Source organism: Toxotes jaculatrix, chromosome 5, assembly GCF_017976425.1.
Source record: "Toxotes jaculatrix isolate fToxJac2 chromosome 5, fToxJac2.pri, whole genome shotgun sequence".
Lineage (NCBI taxonomy): Eukaryota > Metazoa > Chordata > Actinopteri > Toxotidae > Toxotes > Toxotes jaculatrix.
In genome coordinates, this window is record NC_054398.1 from 19,783,888 (window position 1) to 19,799,697 (window position 15,810).

General features: G+C 37.2%; 3 protein-coding genes across 4 annotated transcripts; all 3 read left to right on the forward strand.

Annotated features, from left to right (window-relative positions):
• Positions 1 to 674: 674 nt before the first annotated feature.
• Positions 675 to 4,645, forward strand: LOC121182517 (troponin I, slow skeletal muscle-like). The gene is made up of 8 exons (XM_041039075.1): positions 675 to 735; positions 1,649 to 1,679; positions 1,814 to 1,817; positions 1,968 to 2,009; positions 2,193 to 2,324; positions 2,434 to 2,523; positions 3,726 to 3,899; positions 4,013 to 4,645. The coding sequence occupies exons 2-8, from the start codon at positions 1,669 to 1,671 to the stop codon at positions 4,100 to 4,102; spliced, it is 543 nt and encodes a 180-aa protein (XP_040895009.1). The 5' UTR covers positions 675 to 735; positions 1,649 to 1,668; the 3' UTR covers positions 4,103 to 4,645.
• Positions 4,646 to 5,001: 356 nt separating this feature from the next.
• On the forward strand, positions 5,002 to 8,884 carry LOC121182516 (troponin I, slow skeletal muscle-like). The gene is made up of 8 exons (XM_041039074.1): positions 5,002 to 5,091; positions 5,900 to 5,931; positions 6,059 to 6,065; positions 6,599 to 6,643; positions 6,780 to 6,911; positions 7,361 to 7,450; positions 7,619 to 7,792; positions 8,489 to 8,884. Exons 1-8 carry the CDS (start codon positions 5,002 to 5,004, stop codon positions 8,573 to 8,575), a joined length of 657 nt encoding a protein of 218 aa, XP_040895008.1. The 3' UTR covers positions 8,576 to 8,884.
• A 1,971-nt stretch (positions 8,885 to 10,855) lies between these two features.
• Positions 10,856 to 14,305, forward strand: bpgm (2,3-bisphosphoglycerate mutase). 2 transcript variants are annotated; one of them, XM_041039173.1, is made up of 3 exons: positions 10,856 to 10,984; positions 11,505 to 12,127; positions 12,670 to 14,305. In XM_041039173.1, the coding sequence occupies exons 2-3, from the start codon at positions 11,527 to 11,529 to the stop codon at positions 12,843 to 12,845; spliced, it is 777 nt and encodes a 258-aa protein (XP_040895107.1). In that variant the 5' UTR covers positions 10,856 to 10,984; positions 11,505 to 11,526; the 3' UTR covers positions 12,846 to 14,305. The 2 variants fall into 2 exon arrangements, with proteins under 2 accessions (XP_040895107.1, XP_040895108.1); XM_041039174.1 differs by lacking the exon at positions 10,856 to 10,984 and adding an exon at positions 11,376 to 11,416.
• Positions 14,306 to 15,810: the final 1,505 nt, after the last annotated feature.

Consider the following 15,810-nt stretch of genomic DNA (forward strand, 5'->3'; position numbering starts at 1 on the left):
AACAAAAATCTCAAAAATTAAAACCGTTTCATTAATTTTCATTTTTTTTATCTCTAATTTGTTTGGGTATAGATGAATTTGCAAATTCCCATGAACAAATCATTAAGAATATTTTTCATTTTCAAGACTTACATATGATGCGGCCATTGGAAACACAGATATGAAACAGGTATTAAAAACCTCTTCAACCTGAATTGGCAGCACTTTAGCTGTCTATAGATGGATATCTTGAGATGGGCCAGATTTGTACTTGGACTGTGCTGTTTGTTCTATAAATAAGGGTGCAGAACAAGGGAATATACATATACCAGTTAGATATGCTTCTTCTATTTGACACCTTGAAAACTTGACCTAAACTCCAAATAGTTAAATGTGAATGTGAGACCCAGCATGAATGCGGCCACCTCTTTAAATGCTCACTGTCACTTCCAACAGGTGTTGCTCAACTCACGCAAGATAGCCAAAGGTTTAAGCCCATAAATGAAGTTTTATTACCCCCTTTCCTGTCTGAATATCGTGGTGATGCTATGTCAACAGTAAATGTCACTGTTGGTGGACAGACAGTAGCAGTAGCACACACAGGAGTCTATTTTAGTGAGCCATTCACATTTGGCACAGACACTATAAATCTGATTGATTTTTCTCCATCGTCTTTCAGAAAGTCGATGCTGACCCACTCACACACTTTCCTTCCGTTTTGAGGTACAACTCAAGGAGTTGTCTGGCTTCACTAAGGTACAGAGTTGCTATTCTGATACTTGTGGATTAGTTGTGGATTTCAGTAGATTACCTTGGCAGTATGGTAGATGTTTTGAGCTGAATTGTTGCTGTTTTCTTTGCATGTTAAAAACTACTAACTCTTATCTTAGAATCTGTGAAATCTGTAATTGCGAGTACTGTAAACATTAACAGCAGGCTGACCAATGCCATCTTACATGCCTGTGGATTATCTGGCCATTCACCTTTTTTGTCACCTATGCAGGGACTCTCATCAGTTATGTTAACACATACTCTGACACAGTACTTTGAATCTTTGCATACGACACAATACGAGTGTTTTCAGTGAATTTGGCCTTTAGTATTTTTGCATTTTTAGTCTTTTCATTTTTCTTGTGAAGATGCTTTCTTGTAATGCATGTAAAATAACACAGCAAAATCAAATTTATAATTGTTATTTATTATTACTTAATACTCAATAATATTTGTGAATACCTAGTTCACATAGTTTTGGCTACATATAATGATCACAGTGGGGTGAACAAAATGTGAATCATTACAGAACATCTTGTTTGGCACATGTAATATTATCATCCAGTTTAAAGAACAAAAGTAGCTTCTAAGATCCTCTATATTGCACGAGGGAGACAATTAGGAGAGTGAACAATAAATAACTCTGTGCACCCAAAGTGTCAATGAATGCTTGCAGTGGGTGAAACACTTTGAGCAGGGAAGTCAGAGAGATCATCAATCTTCAGTGTACAGCTCAGCTGAACAGGTGTTTCATGTGATGGGAATTTACTTGATTTGCAATTGAGTGCATGATGGTTAATATTTCTAAGGATTCTGCTTCACATATAGATTTTCCTTTGTTCGCCAAAAATAGTTTACTACATAAATTACGCAATTGCACTTGTTTTCCCTATTTCAGTGCTGGAATTTAAGGCAGCCATGGCTGATGCGTGAGTATTATCTCTTTAGACTTAGTTTATTGTGTTCATTGACAGCTTAAAAATATATACCGTAAAACTATGTGTTGATATTCATTATATAAATGTTTACATGTATTTTCTCCCTCTTGTTAATGCTCCAACAGACCTGTGAGTATCTATAATAAAGCCCTTTTTTCAATCCTTTATTTGCCTATTAAGGACATAACAAAATAATACAGTATATACAAATGTGCTGTGCTCCATAATATATATAGTATAGAATGAGCATATTAAATGTTCTCTGTGTATGAATTACAGAAAAAATGCAAGATCTCCTCATCTCGAAGGCTGGGATTGAAGGTAAGTTATTCTTTCTTGGAGCAATTTTTAAAAATATATTTATTATGAAGAATTTGAGATGTTAGAGTGCATAACTTTGTATACTCTAAACTTTAGCTATCAAAGTAACAACAAAGGTATTAGTCAACATACAGTATAATGTGGTGGCCATTTTCATCTATTTACTTTGACTTTGTTCCTTAGATTAGGTTGTTGGCAGTTGCTGCTCAGATGCTGCAAGAGGAAGCAGAGCAGAAAATAAAGGAGAGAGAAGTTGCTCTGGCAGAAAGAGTTCCTCCTCTAAATCTGTCTGGTCTGTCTTTGCAAGAGCTGCAGGTATTTCACTTCATTATAAAATGTTTTCACTCAGTTACCACAATTCTTCCTATTTGAGTTCATGTCATATTCACATACTACTAAAGGTGTCTTATCATTTTTTTTACAGGATCTATGCAAAGACTTGCACCACAAGATAGATGTTGTAGATGAGGAACACTATGATATTGGTCTCAAGGTTTCCAAAAATGACAAGGAGGTGAGCTGCTCAAGAATGTATGGGAAGATAAAAAATATGCATGTGGAAATGTTTTTTAACAGTACTACATCCATTGTCTTTACTGTGAGGGCAAGGTCACAACATAAAAGAGCTAAAAATGAACAAACACTGCCTCCAAGTGGTAGCACTGAGAATAACACAGTGTAACAGGGTCTTGCACATAAAGCCTGCTCCTCTTCAAACAATCTCTGGCTTTGTTGTAGCACCAAATATTTTAGAACTTAGCAGTTCACAACTGTGTTTTACAGCATCAACAGTGAGTTGGGAGGAAGCGATTTTCTGAGCACAAAACCTGCTCCATAGTGATCTAGAGTCACATTATTCAACTGGCTTAAGATACAACAGGGCATCCGATTAAGGACTGCTAATTTGTTTTGAGACAATTAATTACTACACTGATATAATGAAAAACAAACCCCAGGCAGTTATATTCTATATTAGGGTTAGACCAACAATAAATTGGGCCAAGACTGTCTATATATCAAATATGGTGTTGAGCAATCATTGGGTTCACTGACAGTAAAACAGATATTACTTCCTAACCACAGAATAAATATTTGTAAAAGTAGCAATTAAAATTGTTTTCCTTGAACATTTCATTTATTTATCACTGGTGATCACAAAGACCAGCTAACTTTAGAGGAATTTGATCAGTTTAACAAATGTATACTGCTGTTTCCTACACCTACACCATTTTAGAAGAGTTCAGTATATTCTATATAGTTATCCTCAGCATCATCTAAACACAGTTTAATCGATTTGGGGGGAAAAAGCTTAGCTCATTCTCCATTTACTAGCTTCTTCCAGAGCATTTAACCACCCCTTGCCTCATCTGGGTAAACTCCATTAGCTGAGGAAAACAGAAGACTCCAGAAAAATCTAAAAACAAAAGAAAGGATCTAAAGTTAACTTTTTTTCAAATCAAATTACTGTTTCCACAGTCACGAGAAGGTTCAGCTCAATCAGCTCAGATAAAACCTACTGATAAATCCCAGCTTTTATAAATCCAAATATGGAGGTGGATAAGTAAACTGATGGGGTAAAAATTAAAAATCTCAGCGCAGAGCTTCCACTGTGCTTATGTCAATAAATAAACAGCAGTGCGTGTGACATAGTCTACTTGACTCACAATGGTTGTACAGCAACAGCACAGTCTTTTCTATCTCATGATCCCTGCCCAGATTGAAAACATGAATCTGAAGATCATTGAGATTCAGAGTAAGTTCAAGAAGCCGACCCTGAGGAGAGTGAAGATCTCAGCAGAGGCCATGCTGAGCGTCCTGCTGGGCTCCAAACACAAAGAGTCCTTTGACTTCAAGGCCAACCTCAAAACAGTCAAGAAGGAAGAGGAAAAGGTAAGCCTGGTTTTTGTTTTTGAGTCTCAAAAAACTCCAGGTAGTGGCTTTTTTTGGTCAAATTATCTGGTTTAATTTGGCTGTTTGTCCATGATATGTTATGTTTCCTTCAGAAGGAGGAGGTGACTGACTGGCGTAAGAACGTGGAAGCCATGTCTGGTATGGAGGGAAGAAAGAAGCTGTTTGATGCCTCTGGAAACTAAAGAAACAATTATTTTTGCTTAAAGCATCTTCTTCTTATGATGAAGGATGAACCTACTGTCCGATTTCTATCATATTAATTTATGAATTGCAGGTAGGATAAACACCCTTTAAACCAGGATTGTCTTGGGAAAACGTCGAATATTTTAAGAGAAATTGTACAGTAAGCTTTAAGTTGTTTTTAACTTATTCATAGAATAGGAAAAGATGAATCACATATAGTATTAAAGACATAGTGGTGTATTCCTGTATTATGACTGACTTTAATTTACTTCAGTATTAACTGCTGTGTCTTTGCAGTGGCTGACCTTGAGATGGCAGTATAATTCTTTCAAACCATCACAGTCTACTCAGTGGACCTACAGTGTAGTGTGTTGGCTGAGGAGAAATATTGTTTGTCCTTCATAAATTAACAACTAGTAGTAGTCTGTTGAAATAAATTGCCATCTACTTTGTCAGACATCCAATTTTTTGGCAATTAAAGATACATTGCTAAGAATTAAAATTAAATAGTGTTATTGCAGCCTTGGTTAAAGTTATTGCAGTGGGAGTATGGTATCTTCGTATTTTGCTTGTGTACTTGATACAAAGTTGGAACCAGCAATGTTTTCTCAATAAAAACATAACAATCCTACATTTCGTTTCTTCGCTGTGTGATCTGATAATTATTTTGGAATGTATACATGATCGACTTTCTTTTTAATTTTTTTTTTTAATTTCATACACAGAATATTGTACTGTAGGTCCTTCAGTCTTCACCTCCATCTCCTTAGTGAGGCGCTAAGAAAACATCACAGGTGGACGGTCTCAACAAGAACTTTCACACCTCATGCATTTGGGATGTGAGAGACGCATTGCAAGAAGGGTGAGGACAGAGGGTCTATTTTAGTGAGCCACTCACATGAGCGCTGGAATCTATATATCTACCGTCTTTCTGTCCTTCTTGTCTCAGAAAAAGAAGCCTGTGAGTATTTGTCACCTGCTTTATAAGGTAAGGATTCTTATTTCTAAATATTACAGACATCAAAGGATAAATAAAACAAAATGAAGGCTTTTTATTAAAATACTCTTAATAGAAACTGTGAAAACTGATGCTCCTCCAAATTCATCTGTATTAATAAAAGCTCTAAAACACTTTGTTATTCCTAGTACTCATTTCTTACAACTAAATGCATATATGTTTTCAACAAATGGAAGATATCTTGTTTTAAAATATCTTACAGGTACTGAGGGAGGGAAGTGGTTTTTTTTCCTCAGGTTTGAGATCAGTTGCCTTCCTCTGCTCACAAACAGTTGAAGTTATAAATAACACAAGAGTGTGAATTGGATTTATGTGTTTTAATTTTTGCTGCAACCTATTCTCACTGTTTATAATATTATTAAGTAATTTCAATGTAATGTTTGGGAATAAGGTTTTTTGTTATTAAATTAAAAGTGATAAAAGGCTATAAAAAAAAAATCCTGACCCCTTTGGTCTTTGTGTATATTTTTGATTGATTACTTGTCAGGTAACCTGAACTATTTCTAGCTTTGTACTAGCATTTTTTTTGTCATATGTTTGACCTTTATACAATGTCACACTTTGTTTGTGTCCTCTGCTCTGGATCTACAACCAGTGGCATATGGGTTTTCTAACTCTGAACCGGTGAAAACTGACCATCACTCAGAACCAATTGTGCAGTAAATGGATATAAGTGTATTTTTCTGTTATAAAATACAAAACAAAAGTACACAGACACTCTCAAACAACAATAATTTTCTTTTTCCTTTCTTCTTTTTCTATTGATTGATTTAACAAGGGGAGACACAGAACTGCAACCATGTCTGAAGCGTATGTACCCATGTCTCATGAACTTTCATCACTCCATAAATTACATATGTGAAATTACAAAAACCTAACAAATTCTACTTTTTCTCTTTCTCTGTGAATTATGGACACCTCTGTCCTAAATGGACAGGCCTCCGGTGAGTTGATTGTTTGATTCACTAATTTAATTATGATTCAAAATTTATAGCATTGGTTGTAAAACTCAAAACTGGACATTTTTACAAGCTAGGAATTTGTACTTTAAATCTCTAAATATGAATTGACTGACTTCATTATGCAAATAACATAAATATGTATTATATATTAGTCATCATTTTTCATGTATGTAGAATCAGAACATGCATAACACGCATCAGTTTCACACTTGAACACCATCTGCAGTTTATAACAACTTGAATTGTTACTAGAATAAAATAAGGTGACATATACACATATGGGCAACAATGACAACAGAGACATCTGTCATGGAGTTTGTTTAGTTAAATGTCTGTTAACTCAACGCTGTGCTAGTGTCTATACTAGCCTGCCTTGGTCAGTTATTTCAACACTTATACATACAGTAAAAGTCTCAAGAGTCACTAACAATGGAAAATGTCTGGTGCATGTCTACTATATTTTGAAATTCTTTACTAAAAATTCTTAATGAAATGTACACCAACTTCTTTTCCAGAAAGCAAAACCAAAAATCTCTGCATCTCGCAGACTGTTTTTGAAGGTATTTTATGTGTTTCTGTGCGTTAGTCTTGGACTGTAATGCTATAAAAAAGTATTTACATTCTTTAAGTACTGTAATCCATACATTGTCTGGTTGACTGAGGTGTAATTTTGCATGTGCATGTGCTGTGCACCAGACCAAACTGCTAAAGAAGGCCATGACTATGCTGGAGAATGATAAGCAAGTCAGAAAAGATGAACGAGAGAGAACCCTTGCTGAGAGAGTCCCAGCCCTCCAACTGTCAGGCCTGTCTTTGCAAGATTTACAGGTACATTTATCACTGAAGCATTTTAATCCACATAAGGAGCTTTTTTTGTTGTGACTCTAAAGAAAGTCAACATTAAATCACATAACTGTCTAAACACTTCAAGGATCACTTCACCAAAAAAACTCAAAGCACTGAAAAATAAAATTTGAAAACCTCAACAGCAGTATCTCTTGCCAGGAATAATTAGTTGGAATAATCCATAGACCTTAAAGTCAACAGTTTTAATTGGGACCATTAGAAAATATTTCCAATGGAAACCTTGCACAGCAGTTTCTTTGGATTATTCTGTGGATCGTGCAAATCATACAAAAATGCTGTTTGCATTTGTATAGATTCATATTATACACATCCTACTGTTGCTGTACATTGTTCCTTACTGTATCCGTATTTCCATTAAGTTATCCAGACAAACAAAATGAGTCTAATGTACAAAAGGTTTCTGCCTGCAGAATCTTTGCAAGGAATTACACCAGAAAATTGATGTGGTTGATGAAGAACGGTATGACATTGCTGCTAAAGTGTCAAAAAATGAGAAGGAGGTAAGTAATATATGTAACTGATCAGTTGTTTTAGCTTTATCCTTTTTCACATAAAATTAAGCATCTTATAAATTTAAGGAATACATATTCCAAGTAACCAATTATCAATCAGAACTGAAATTTTTAAGGTAGTGTTGAGCATGGGTTTGCCATTTGTGTGGGAAAAAGATACAGGACCTGTCTCAGAAGATCTTTGAGTTGAAGGGCAAGATGAAGAGACCAAACCTCAGGAGGGTGAGGGTCTCTGCTGACGCCATGTTGGGAGCTCTGCTGGGCTCTAAGGTCAAAGAGTCTGTGGACTTCAAGGCCAACCTCAAGACTGTAAAGAAGGAGGAGGAGAAGGTGAGTGTTGCTGGTTTTAACTTCAGTTGACTGCAAAATATAATGAGGTGTCATTATATGACCTCATTATATTGTATGCCTCTGCCAATCAGTCAAGTTTAAGTTTACATCCATGTGTCATATAATATATGTAGTGAAGACTTTGAAGGAATTTAAATGAAGGTATCAAGCATATTTTATGAGAAATAGCATATAAATTATTGAATTATGGCCAAAAATAGGTTTTGTGAGGTCACAGTGGCCTTAACCTTTGACTACCAAATTTCTTTTATACAACTACGTACAGCTTTAATAGACTACATCTACATCTTCATTTCACATTAGTTGCCAACCGACAACCTAGTAACAGACTGAAACTGGTATATTATCATTAACACTGAAACTAGATTTAAATTTCTTCAACATATACATGCAGAAAGTTGGTGGAATAGTGAAAGCAGATTCAGCTGATGCCAAAGATAAAACCCTGATGCCAAAACTGAACTACTGATGCTGTTAAAGGAACTAGAGCCTAAACTTAAACCTGATAAGATTTAAGTCTGATTTCACAAAGGAAGTGGGAATACAGTTATACAGCATTTAATATTACCTTGCAGGTATCCTTATCTTCCCTAACATTGTATATCTATTTGTGGTAATTGTGTTCTAATCAGAATTAAGTGACGCAAATCTTTTTTTTATACTTTCACCCTGCAGAAAGAGGAAGTGACTGACTGGCGTAAGAATGTGGATGCCATGTCTGGTATGGAGGGCAGAAAGAAGCTGTTTGATGCTGGGCAGTAGATTTAAACTGAATATCTTTGTGAACATGTTTACTGCTCTAAAACAGTTGGAACCAGTGAATCATGTAACTATTGTTCACTTTATAATAACAGTGAAAATGAAAGCCAGATCAAAGGGTAAGTTCTGGCAAGTTCATGTTTCAACTTGTTTGTCAAAATGGCAATAGTGAACACACTAACTTAATTATACTTCTCAAGGAATACATAATGTTTTTTGCATAATGGCATGATGCAAACTGTATTATGAAAAACATATGTATTTAATGTATTCAAGCAGTGTACTGCTTTTGTAGTTTTTAGCATCCATATGAATTCATGAACACAGCATCACTATTGGCTGTCCATCTGTCATATACAATAATAAACAGGCAAAAATCAGAGGAAATGCAGGTGGGTGTATGTGCTCACAAGTTTGAGTCTTCATACTTTTATCCCGTTGCCTAAAAAAGCATCCTCTGAATCATGGCAACATAAAACATGCAGAACAACATTTGCGTGTGTTTTTGTGTTTTACACAAAGACATTCTGCCTGTTGGATTGAGAAAGAGAATGAATACACATTCCAGGGACAGCTAATTTTGTCAGTCAACTGTTCATGGAGTCACATTAAACTGACATTATGATGAGAAGCAGCAGTGTTATGAGCTCTGCATCAAATAATAAAATGTAAATGACATTGCTCAGAGAATAATCGTCATTTGTGCCTTAAGACTGTTTAAGTATTTGCATACTTGCATTAGTCACTATCAAATCATGATATATTGACTACTGTCAAGACATTTTGTAATACCTTTCTCAGGTCTCTGTTTAACATCTTTGATGTATTAGATTTTTGTGAGTATTTGTAAATGAAATATCAGGATTGGATATTTAATGATTTTAGCTGCAGTGCAATGAAGCACTTTGATGTGCCAGGTATTTACTTTGCTGAAGTGATCAAAAGCAGACACATTACACCTGGTTATTTTATCCATTAGCAATTTCTTAGTTTGAAAAAGCTGTTTGATATCACAATACATTCTGTGAGCACTTCATTTGGAAAACCATAGTAATACTAAGAAGGGCCTGCCTTTGCTCTTAAAACAGCCTCAGTTCCTCGTGGCATGGATCCCACAAGATGTTGGGAACATTCCTTTGATATTCTGGTCCATGATGACATGATTGCATCACACCATCTCTGCAGATTTGTCTGCTGCGCATTCATGCTGCGACTCTCCCGTTCTACCACATCTCAAAGGTGTTGTACTGGATTCAAATCTGGTAACTCTGGAGGCCACTGAAGTACACTGAACTCAAGGTGACATTTTGTGATGTCACGTAGTTTTGTCTGATTCACAGTCCAAAACACAAACATGGTCAGTTTCCTTTCACAGGAGAGTGAAAAAAAAACTAAAAAATACTCACATTGGAGAAGCTGAGACCAAAGAATTTTTACGTTTTCTTTTAAAAAATGACAGAAATCAGTTAATGAATTATCTAAATAGTTGCCAATTATTTTTCTGTTGACTGACTTATCGATTTATGAACTAATCGTTGCAGCTCAAACCTCAAGGGAACAAATGTGAATCTATATGTCTTTTAAGAGACAAATGCAGCAATTAACTGTGTTAATTTCAGAAACGGGTTCAAGATACAGAGGATAACAACCACCACTAATTTTAATTTATTGAACTAACATTTAAAAACTGTTCACTTTTGCCTGATGTAGCTTTACTGTACATTACGTTGGAGTTAAAGAGACAGTAGTTTCCTAAACTTGAGGTTAAAGGATTATGTTCCTTCTTTAAAACACAAAAGATTAAAAGTTTTGATTTTCGTTTTATTTACACACGATGCAGGCGTGTTTTCGACACACCTGTATCGTTTTAGGCGGGTATACAAGCTTACGTAAACTATTCCTTTCCTCTACCTGTAAGCAAAGTTACCTTAAACCAGTCCTTCTCAAATAGTGGGGTGCGATGCCAGGGGGGGCGCGTGTGACCCCGGCATTGCGAAATGTGGGGGGGCGTAACAGAAAATAATTGAGAAGCACTGTCTTAAACGGTTGTCATTCTCTTACAAACACCATACATCCTCTTTAAACTGAAAACTACAAAGCTATACTCCAAAACATCAACAGTTAGCCAGCTAGCTGTACCTCTCTGTATCCACGACTGCCGGTGGCTACACCCCTTCTTCTCCCTCCTCCCTCTACGGTGAACGTGCACGGCCGTTACTAATGCCACTCCTAATAGGGACACAAGGTTTACCGAAGGTACCGCCTAGATGTAACTTCCGCTATTCTGATTGGACGGTCGGAATGTCAATTATCAGCGTTCAACGGGAAGGCTGCTGTACATGGCCTGCGAAGTACTGTCAACACTAACGACTGTACCAGCTACATTTAGGCCGGATTTAAAACCCTCCGAGGGTAAGGTGACATTTTCAAAATATTCTGGTAATTTTGGGATGAGGCTGCCTCATGCTGGTTGTTTTGTTTTTACACGTTGGTCCTCTCTTTACGTTGGTATAAGACATATTACACGCAGTACCAACGGACATTCACGTAGCTACACGTCCATCCATCCTCTCAGGCTAGCTAAAAAGCTTTGCAGCCGCATTCAATAAGTTATTTGTGTACAGTAGTTAGGTGTCGTTTTATGTTTGCGTTTTATGACCAGCCCATGAATAAGGCAGGTTAATAAGGGTAACTGCTGTAGCTATCGGTCTTTGTAAAGGTGACAGCTATCTGCTGTAGCTGTCACCTTTACAAGGCAACCTCTAACCTTTTGCTGGCTCCAAGTCCCAGCTCCTGAACTCAGATCAGATACACAGACCAGACCTGTGACTAAGGCCATACGTTGTAAGCTGTGTTCCGTTTTTATTAATGTAATACTTCTGCTGTCAATGACTGCATTACTTTAATGTTCATTTCTGCTGAATGTGCGCAGGTTTCTGCTGCTGGTGCTTCGGATGTCCAAGTACAAACTCTTTCTGCTGAGGCATGGAGAGGGGGCCTGGAACAAAGAGAACCGTTTCTGCAGCTGGGTTGACCAGAAGCTAAGTGAAGATGGGGTGAAGGAGGCCCAGGACTGTGGCAGGCTCTTGAAGGAGCAGGGCTACAAGTTCGACTTAGTATTCACCTCCATACTTAGCCGCTCCATCCAGACAGCCTGGCTGGTGCTGGAGGCCATGGGCCAGGAGTGGGTCCCTGTCGTCAAGTCCTGGAGACTTAATGAGCGCCACTATGGTTCCCTGATTGGCTTGAACCGGGCAGAAATGGCTGCACAACACGGAGAGGAAAAAGTGAAGTTGTGGAGAAGGAGCTACGACATCACTCCACCTCAAATTAATGAATCACATCCTTACTTCCTGGAAATCTACAATGACCGCAGGTACACTACTTGTGATGTGCCAAAGGAGAGCCTTCCACGAGCAGAGAGCCTGAAGGAGGTGTTGGACAGGTTGCTGCCATACTGGAACAACACTGTGGTGCCGGAGATAAGGAGGGGCAGGACTGTGCTCATTTCTGCTCATGGAAACAGCTGCAGGGCTCTGCTGAAACACCTGGAAGGTATGCTACTGAACTGACCTAAGCTATTATAAAGAGTGTTCTCTCAGGTTTTGTTTTTGTGGGGTGAATGCATTTGGTTTAATTCAACTGTAGCCGCTCCTGAACTCCTGTTTGAGGCTTTACATGCTGCTGTTTCTAGACATCACAGTCAGTTAATTGAGGAACTACATATTTCAGTTCCAGAAATGGAAGGATGAACTTGCACAAAAAGGCCAGTGAGTTTATGTTACATTTGGCTGTGGCCATGAAATCCATGCTGACCTTTCATCTCACTCATAAGCTGCGGGGACTCCATCTGCCACAGGCCACTCAGTAACACATACAGTATTGAGTGTTACATAATAATATGCAGCAGAGGATCTATACAGGCTTGAACTGTGCTATTGCCATACATTTGGCAAAAAACTGACTCGCAGCTTTCTGGCATAGAAAGTCATCATACTGCACTAATGCAAAATGAAAGGATGCAAACTGTCAGGAAGCTTGGTTGTAGTTAGAGTATCTAATATGATTTTGATATTATTTTATCCTTATTTCAACAGGTATATCAGATGAGGACATAGCCAGCGTGACTTTACCTACAGGGATACCTGTGCTGCTTGAGCTGGATGAAAACCTCAAGCCTGTGAAACCGCGACAGCTCTTGGGAGACCAGGCAAAGATTCAGGCGGCCATTAAAAAGGTGGAGGACCAGGGAAAAGCCAAACCATCAACTTGAATGCACTAAGCTAGCTGTAAGACTTAACAAAGCTCTGTTCTTGTCTCTTCGGAGTCTCTTCAAAAGACCCAAATAACTCATTACATATAACATTAGACAATAACAACAACAGATTGTTGTTAGTAAGACTGAAAGAATAATTGTAAGTCTTACAGTGAAGTTACTGTACGTGTAATAGTGGCCTGACCTGAATACAAGATATGGGTGTCTCAGGTCATACTGGTTCTACTGGGGTAGGAAAAAGTTCAGAGATGTACTGTGAATGTTTCTACACTGTGTATTATGTGTAAGCACTGAGGAAGTGTTTGGTTTATATCTTATTTTTAAGCTAATTGTCCCTACTGTATGGTGACCCTAAAGTGTTTATTTATTTACTCATTGACTCTACCTTGCAGATTAATAATGATATGGTGAAGCTGAAAAATCTTGAATTATGTCATATTCAGACAGAGGACAATATTGCTTCTTTGCTAAATTATACTTTTCTATTACACTGCTAAGCTTTAGGGAACATCCCCTTGCATTTTAAACATGTGCCTTCAGTATTAACCTAGTGCGCCAATTCATATTTTTTAACAGCTCAAACACATGTTATGGTGTTTTTATTTAAGAAACAAACAAACTTTACCTCATAGATAATAATAGCCAGACTGTTCATTTCAAGAATGGGGTAAATATGAGCCACAGAAATACAAATGTAAATAGGCAAAACACTGCAGTACTCTACTGTCTTATGTGAGTTACTCAACTTTACTTTTAAATGTCCTACTTAAAAAGGGTGACAGCTGATTTTATTCCAGTACAAGAACATTAAATCTCACACAGAATAGATTGAATTTAATAGTGGCTAACGACCGTGGCTATTTGCTATGATAACTGGTTTATGTTTTGCACCATGTTGGGATATTAGGAGGATTTTGTAATGTATCTCCTTGTTGCATAAATGCAAAAAACCATCAGTGGTGAACATGATTATTTTGGATACATTTAATTAGAGTTTAATTGTAGAAAACAAGCACTGTTTTGGTTTTAGTTTTAAATTCGAAATTATTATCAAACATATGTAGTTATTTGATGTTCCTTGTGTTCTGTTACTAAAATGACTGATAATGTTACAAACCACTCATCAGTCTGCACAATACTCTTACAGCAGCACTATCTTGACATATTATGTCACTACTGTGTGTGGCACTTGTTTGTAATTGTATGGCACTGTCTGTTGTTTGTATTTTTATGGTACTGTACATCATTTGTGTGGTCTGTTTTCCCAGTTTGTTTGTTGTGTTTCTCTGCCACTGTAATTTTGTGCACTTGCCTCTTAGGTCAGCAGGGGAAAAGGGATAAGTTAAGAACATGCATTTGTTGAAAGGGTAGAAAACACTGACATATTTGTAATTCCATGTAGGATGATTTAATGCCTTCCCTGCTGTCTACACCTTACCAGGAAAAAGTTAGCCTGATGAAATAAAATGAATAAAATTTTCCTAAAATATTATTTTTTATTTCTGTTATGGTCGATTTTGAACTTCGTTTTGTCGGATAATTCATCATTTCGCAACAGTAGAGTGTCTCAGATGTCACACTGATATACAGTTAGCTGTAAATTTTGTGATGGAGCAATAGAAACAAATTAGAAAACAAAAACCAATGCTGTTTTGGAAGTACAGATATGCCTGCAATTTGGATTCTGGTTGCCTTGAGCCCACTGGAAACAATAAACAACTGAGTCTGTTTGGCTACCACAGATGGATCCAGAGGAGTGGCTCTTCATTTCTCAACCATTTCTGTAATTTGGCCAAACCAATGGGGCTCAGCCAGGGAGAAACCCTCTAATTGGATGAAAATGCTCTTAAATGGACACGATGATGCTCATGATTCTTGTTCCCATCTTTGTAGCAGCAATGACACTATGTTATACTATAGACATTATATTGTATGAACCACATGTAGCCTATAAGCCACATTTTTTAATACAAAGCTGCAATCATCCAGGTATCTGAAGTACACCTGTCATTTTACATTTCTCACCATATATGCATTCAGAGTCTTTTCTTGTTGTCTCTTCTACAGACCAAATCCTAACAGAACTCACATCAGATTGATATTACCAAGATTTAAGTGATCTTGAAATACCTAACTGTGTATAAACTAGATGAATGCCATTAGAATTTAAATACATCCCTGAAGTTTAAATGTGTACATGCACACACACACACATCAACCCTGTGTGGACAACACTGAGCTGCAGCTTGAGCAGGCGGGGCTGTTCATGCTGTGCTTATAAACCTCTGTTCGCTCTCCCTCTGCTGATTTCCAGCAGGAACAGTCACTTTGGTCAGCAGGCCTGGTAAGTTTTTATGATGTTATCTTATAACTTGATACAGCTAAAGAGGGATGTTATTGTATTTTAGTTCACAGTGACGTATGGAGGAATTTGAGATTTGTAATCAGAGCTGAGCAGAATATCACTGGCACTGTGACTGGTGAAGCTGTAGCTTGTTTCAATATATCATTTGATGTCATGAGAGGGTAGGTGTATGGCTCATTAACAAGACTTAACCAGCTGGTTTAAATTAGGAGCAGCTACTCTACACTCAAAAGACTATAATTTACCTGTTGCAAGAAATCAGGTTATATGTTGTGTAGACACCTTACTCCTGGAAAAAATATTTTATATCTGATGTAGTCTGGATACACCTGTCTCAAAGTGGACCTGTGCTTTTGAAAAGTTGCAAGTGGCTCATTCATACAGAATATCTACAATGAATGCAACTTTTAGATAGTCAATGGGGAAACAAAATCAAGAATGGATGAAAAAGTACTAAGTCTGCTTAAACATATTAAAAAGAATTGAATAGTGTATTGAAATTCATACATGAAATTCATAGTGTATTGAAATTCATACAAGTTTGTGCACTTGCTTGAGAAGGGTCTTGGAAGGACTGACATCCTCAGGCAGGGTAAC

Bases quoted from the DNA above. Each gene is read 5' to 3' on its own strand.
- LOC121182517 (XM_041039075.1), top strand. The intron at 2,325-2,433 runs GTATTTCACTTC...TTTTTTTTACAG, and splicing joins TGTCTTTGCAAGAGCTGCAG to GATCTATGCAAAGACTTGCA. The intron at 3,900-4,012 runs GTAAGCCTGGTT...TGTTTCCTTCAG, and splicing joins TCAAGAAGGAAGAGGAAAAG to AAGGAGGAGGTGACTGACTG.
- LOC121182516 (XM_041039074.1), top strand. From the start codon at position 5,002: ATGAGCGCTGGAATCTATATATCTACCGTCTTTCTGTCCTTCTTGTCT. The intron at 6,912-7,360 runs GTACATTTATCA...TTCTGCCTGCAG, and splicing joins TGTCTTTGCAAGATTTACAG to AATCTTTGCAAGGAATTACA. The intron at 7,793-8,488 runs GTGAGTGTTGCT...TTCACCCTGCAG, and splicing joins TAAAGAAGGAGGAGGAGAAG to AAAGAGGAAGTGACTGACTG.
- bpgm (XM_041039173.1), top strand. From the start codon at position 11,527: ATGTCCAAGTACAAACTCTTTCTGCTGAGGCATGGAGAGGGGGCCTGG. The intron at 12,128-12,669 runs GTATGCTACTGA...TTATTTCAACAG, and splicing joins TCTGCTGAAACACCTGGAAG to GTATATCAGATGAGGACATA.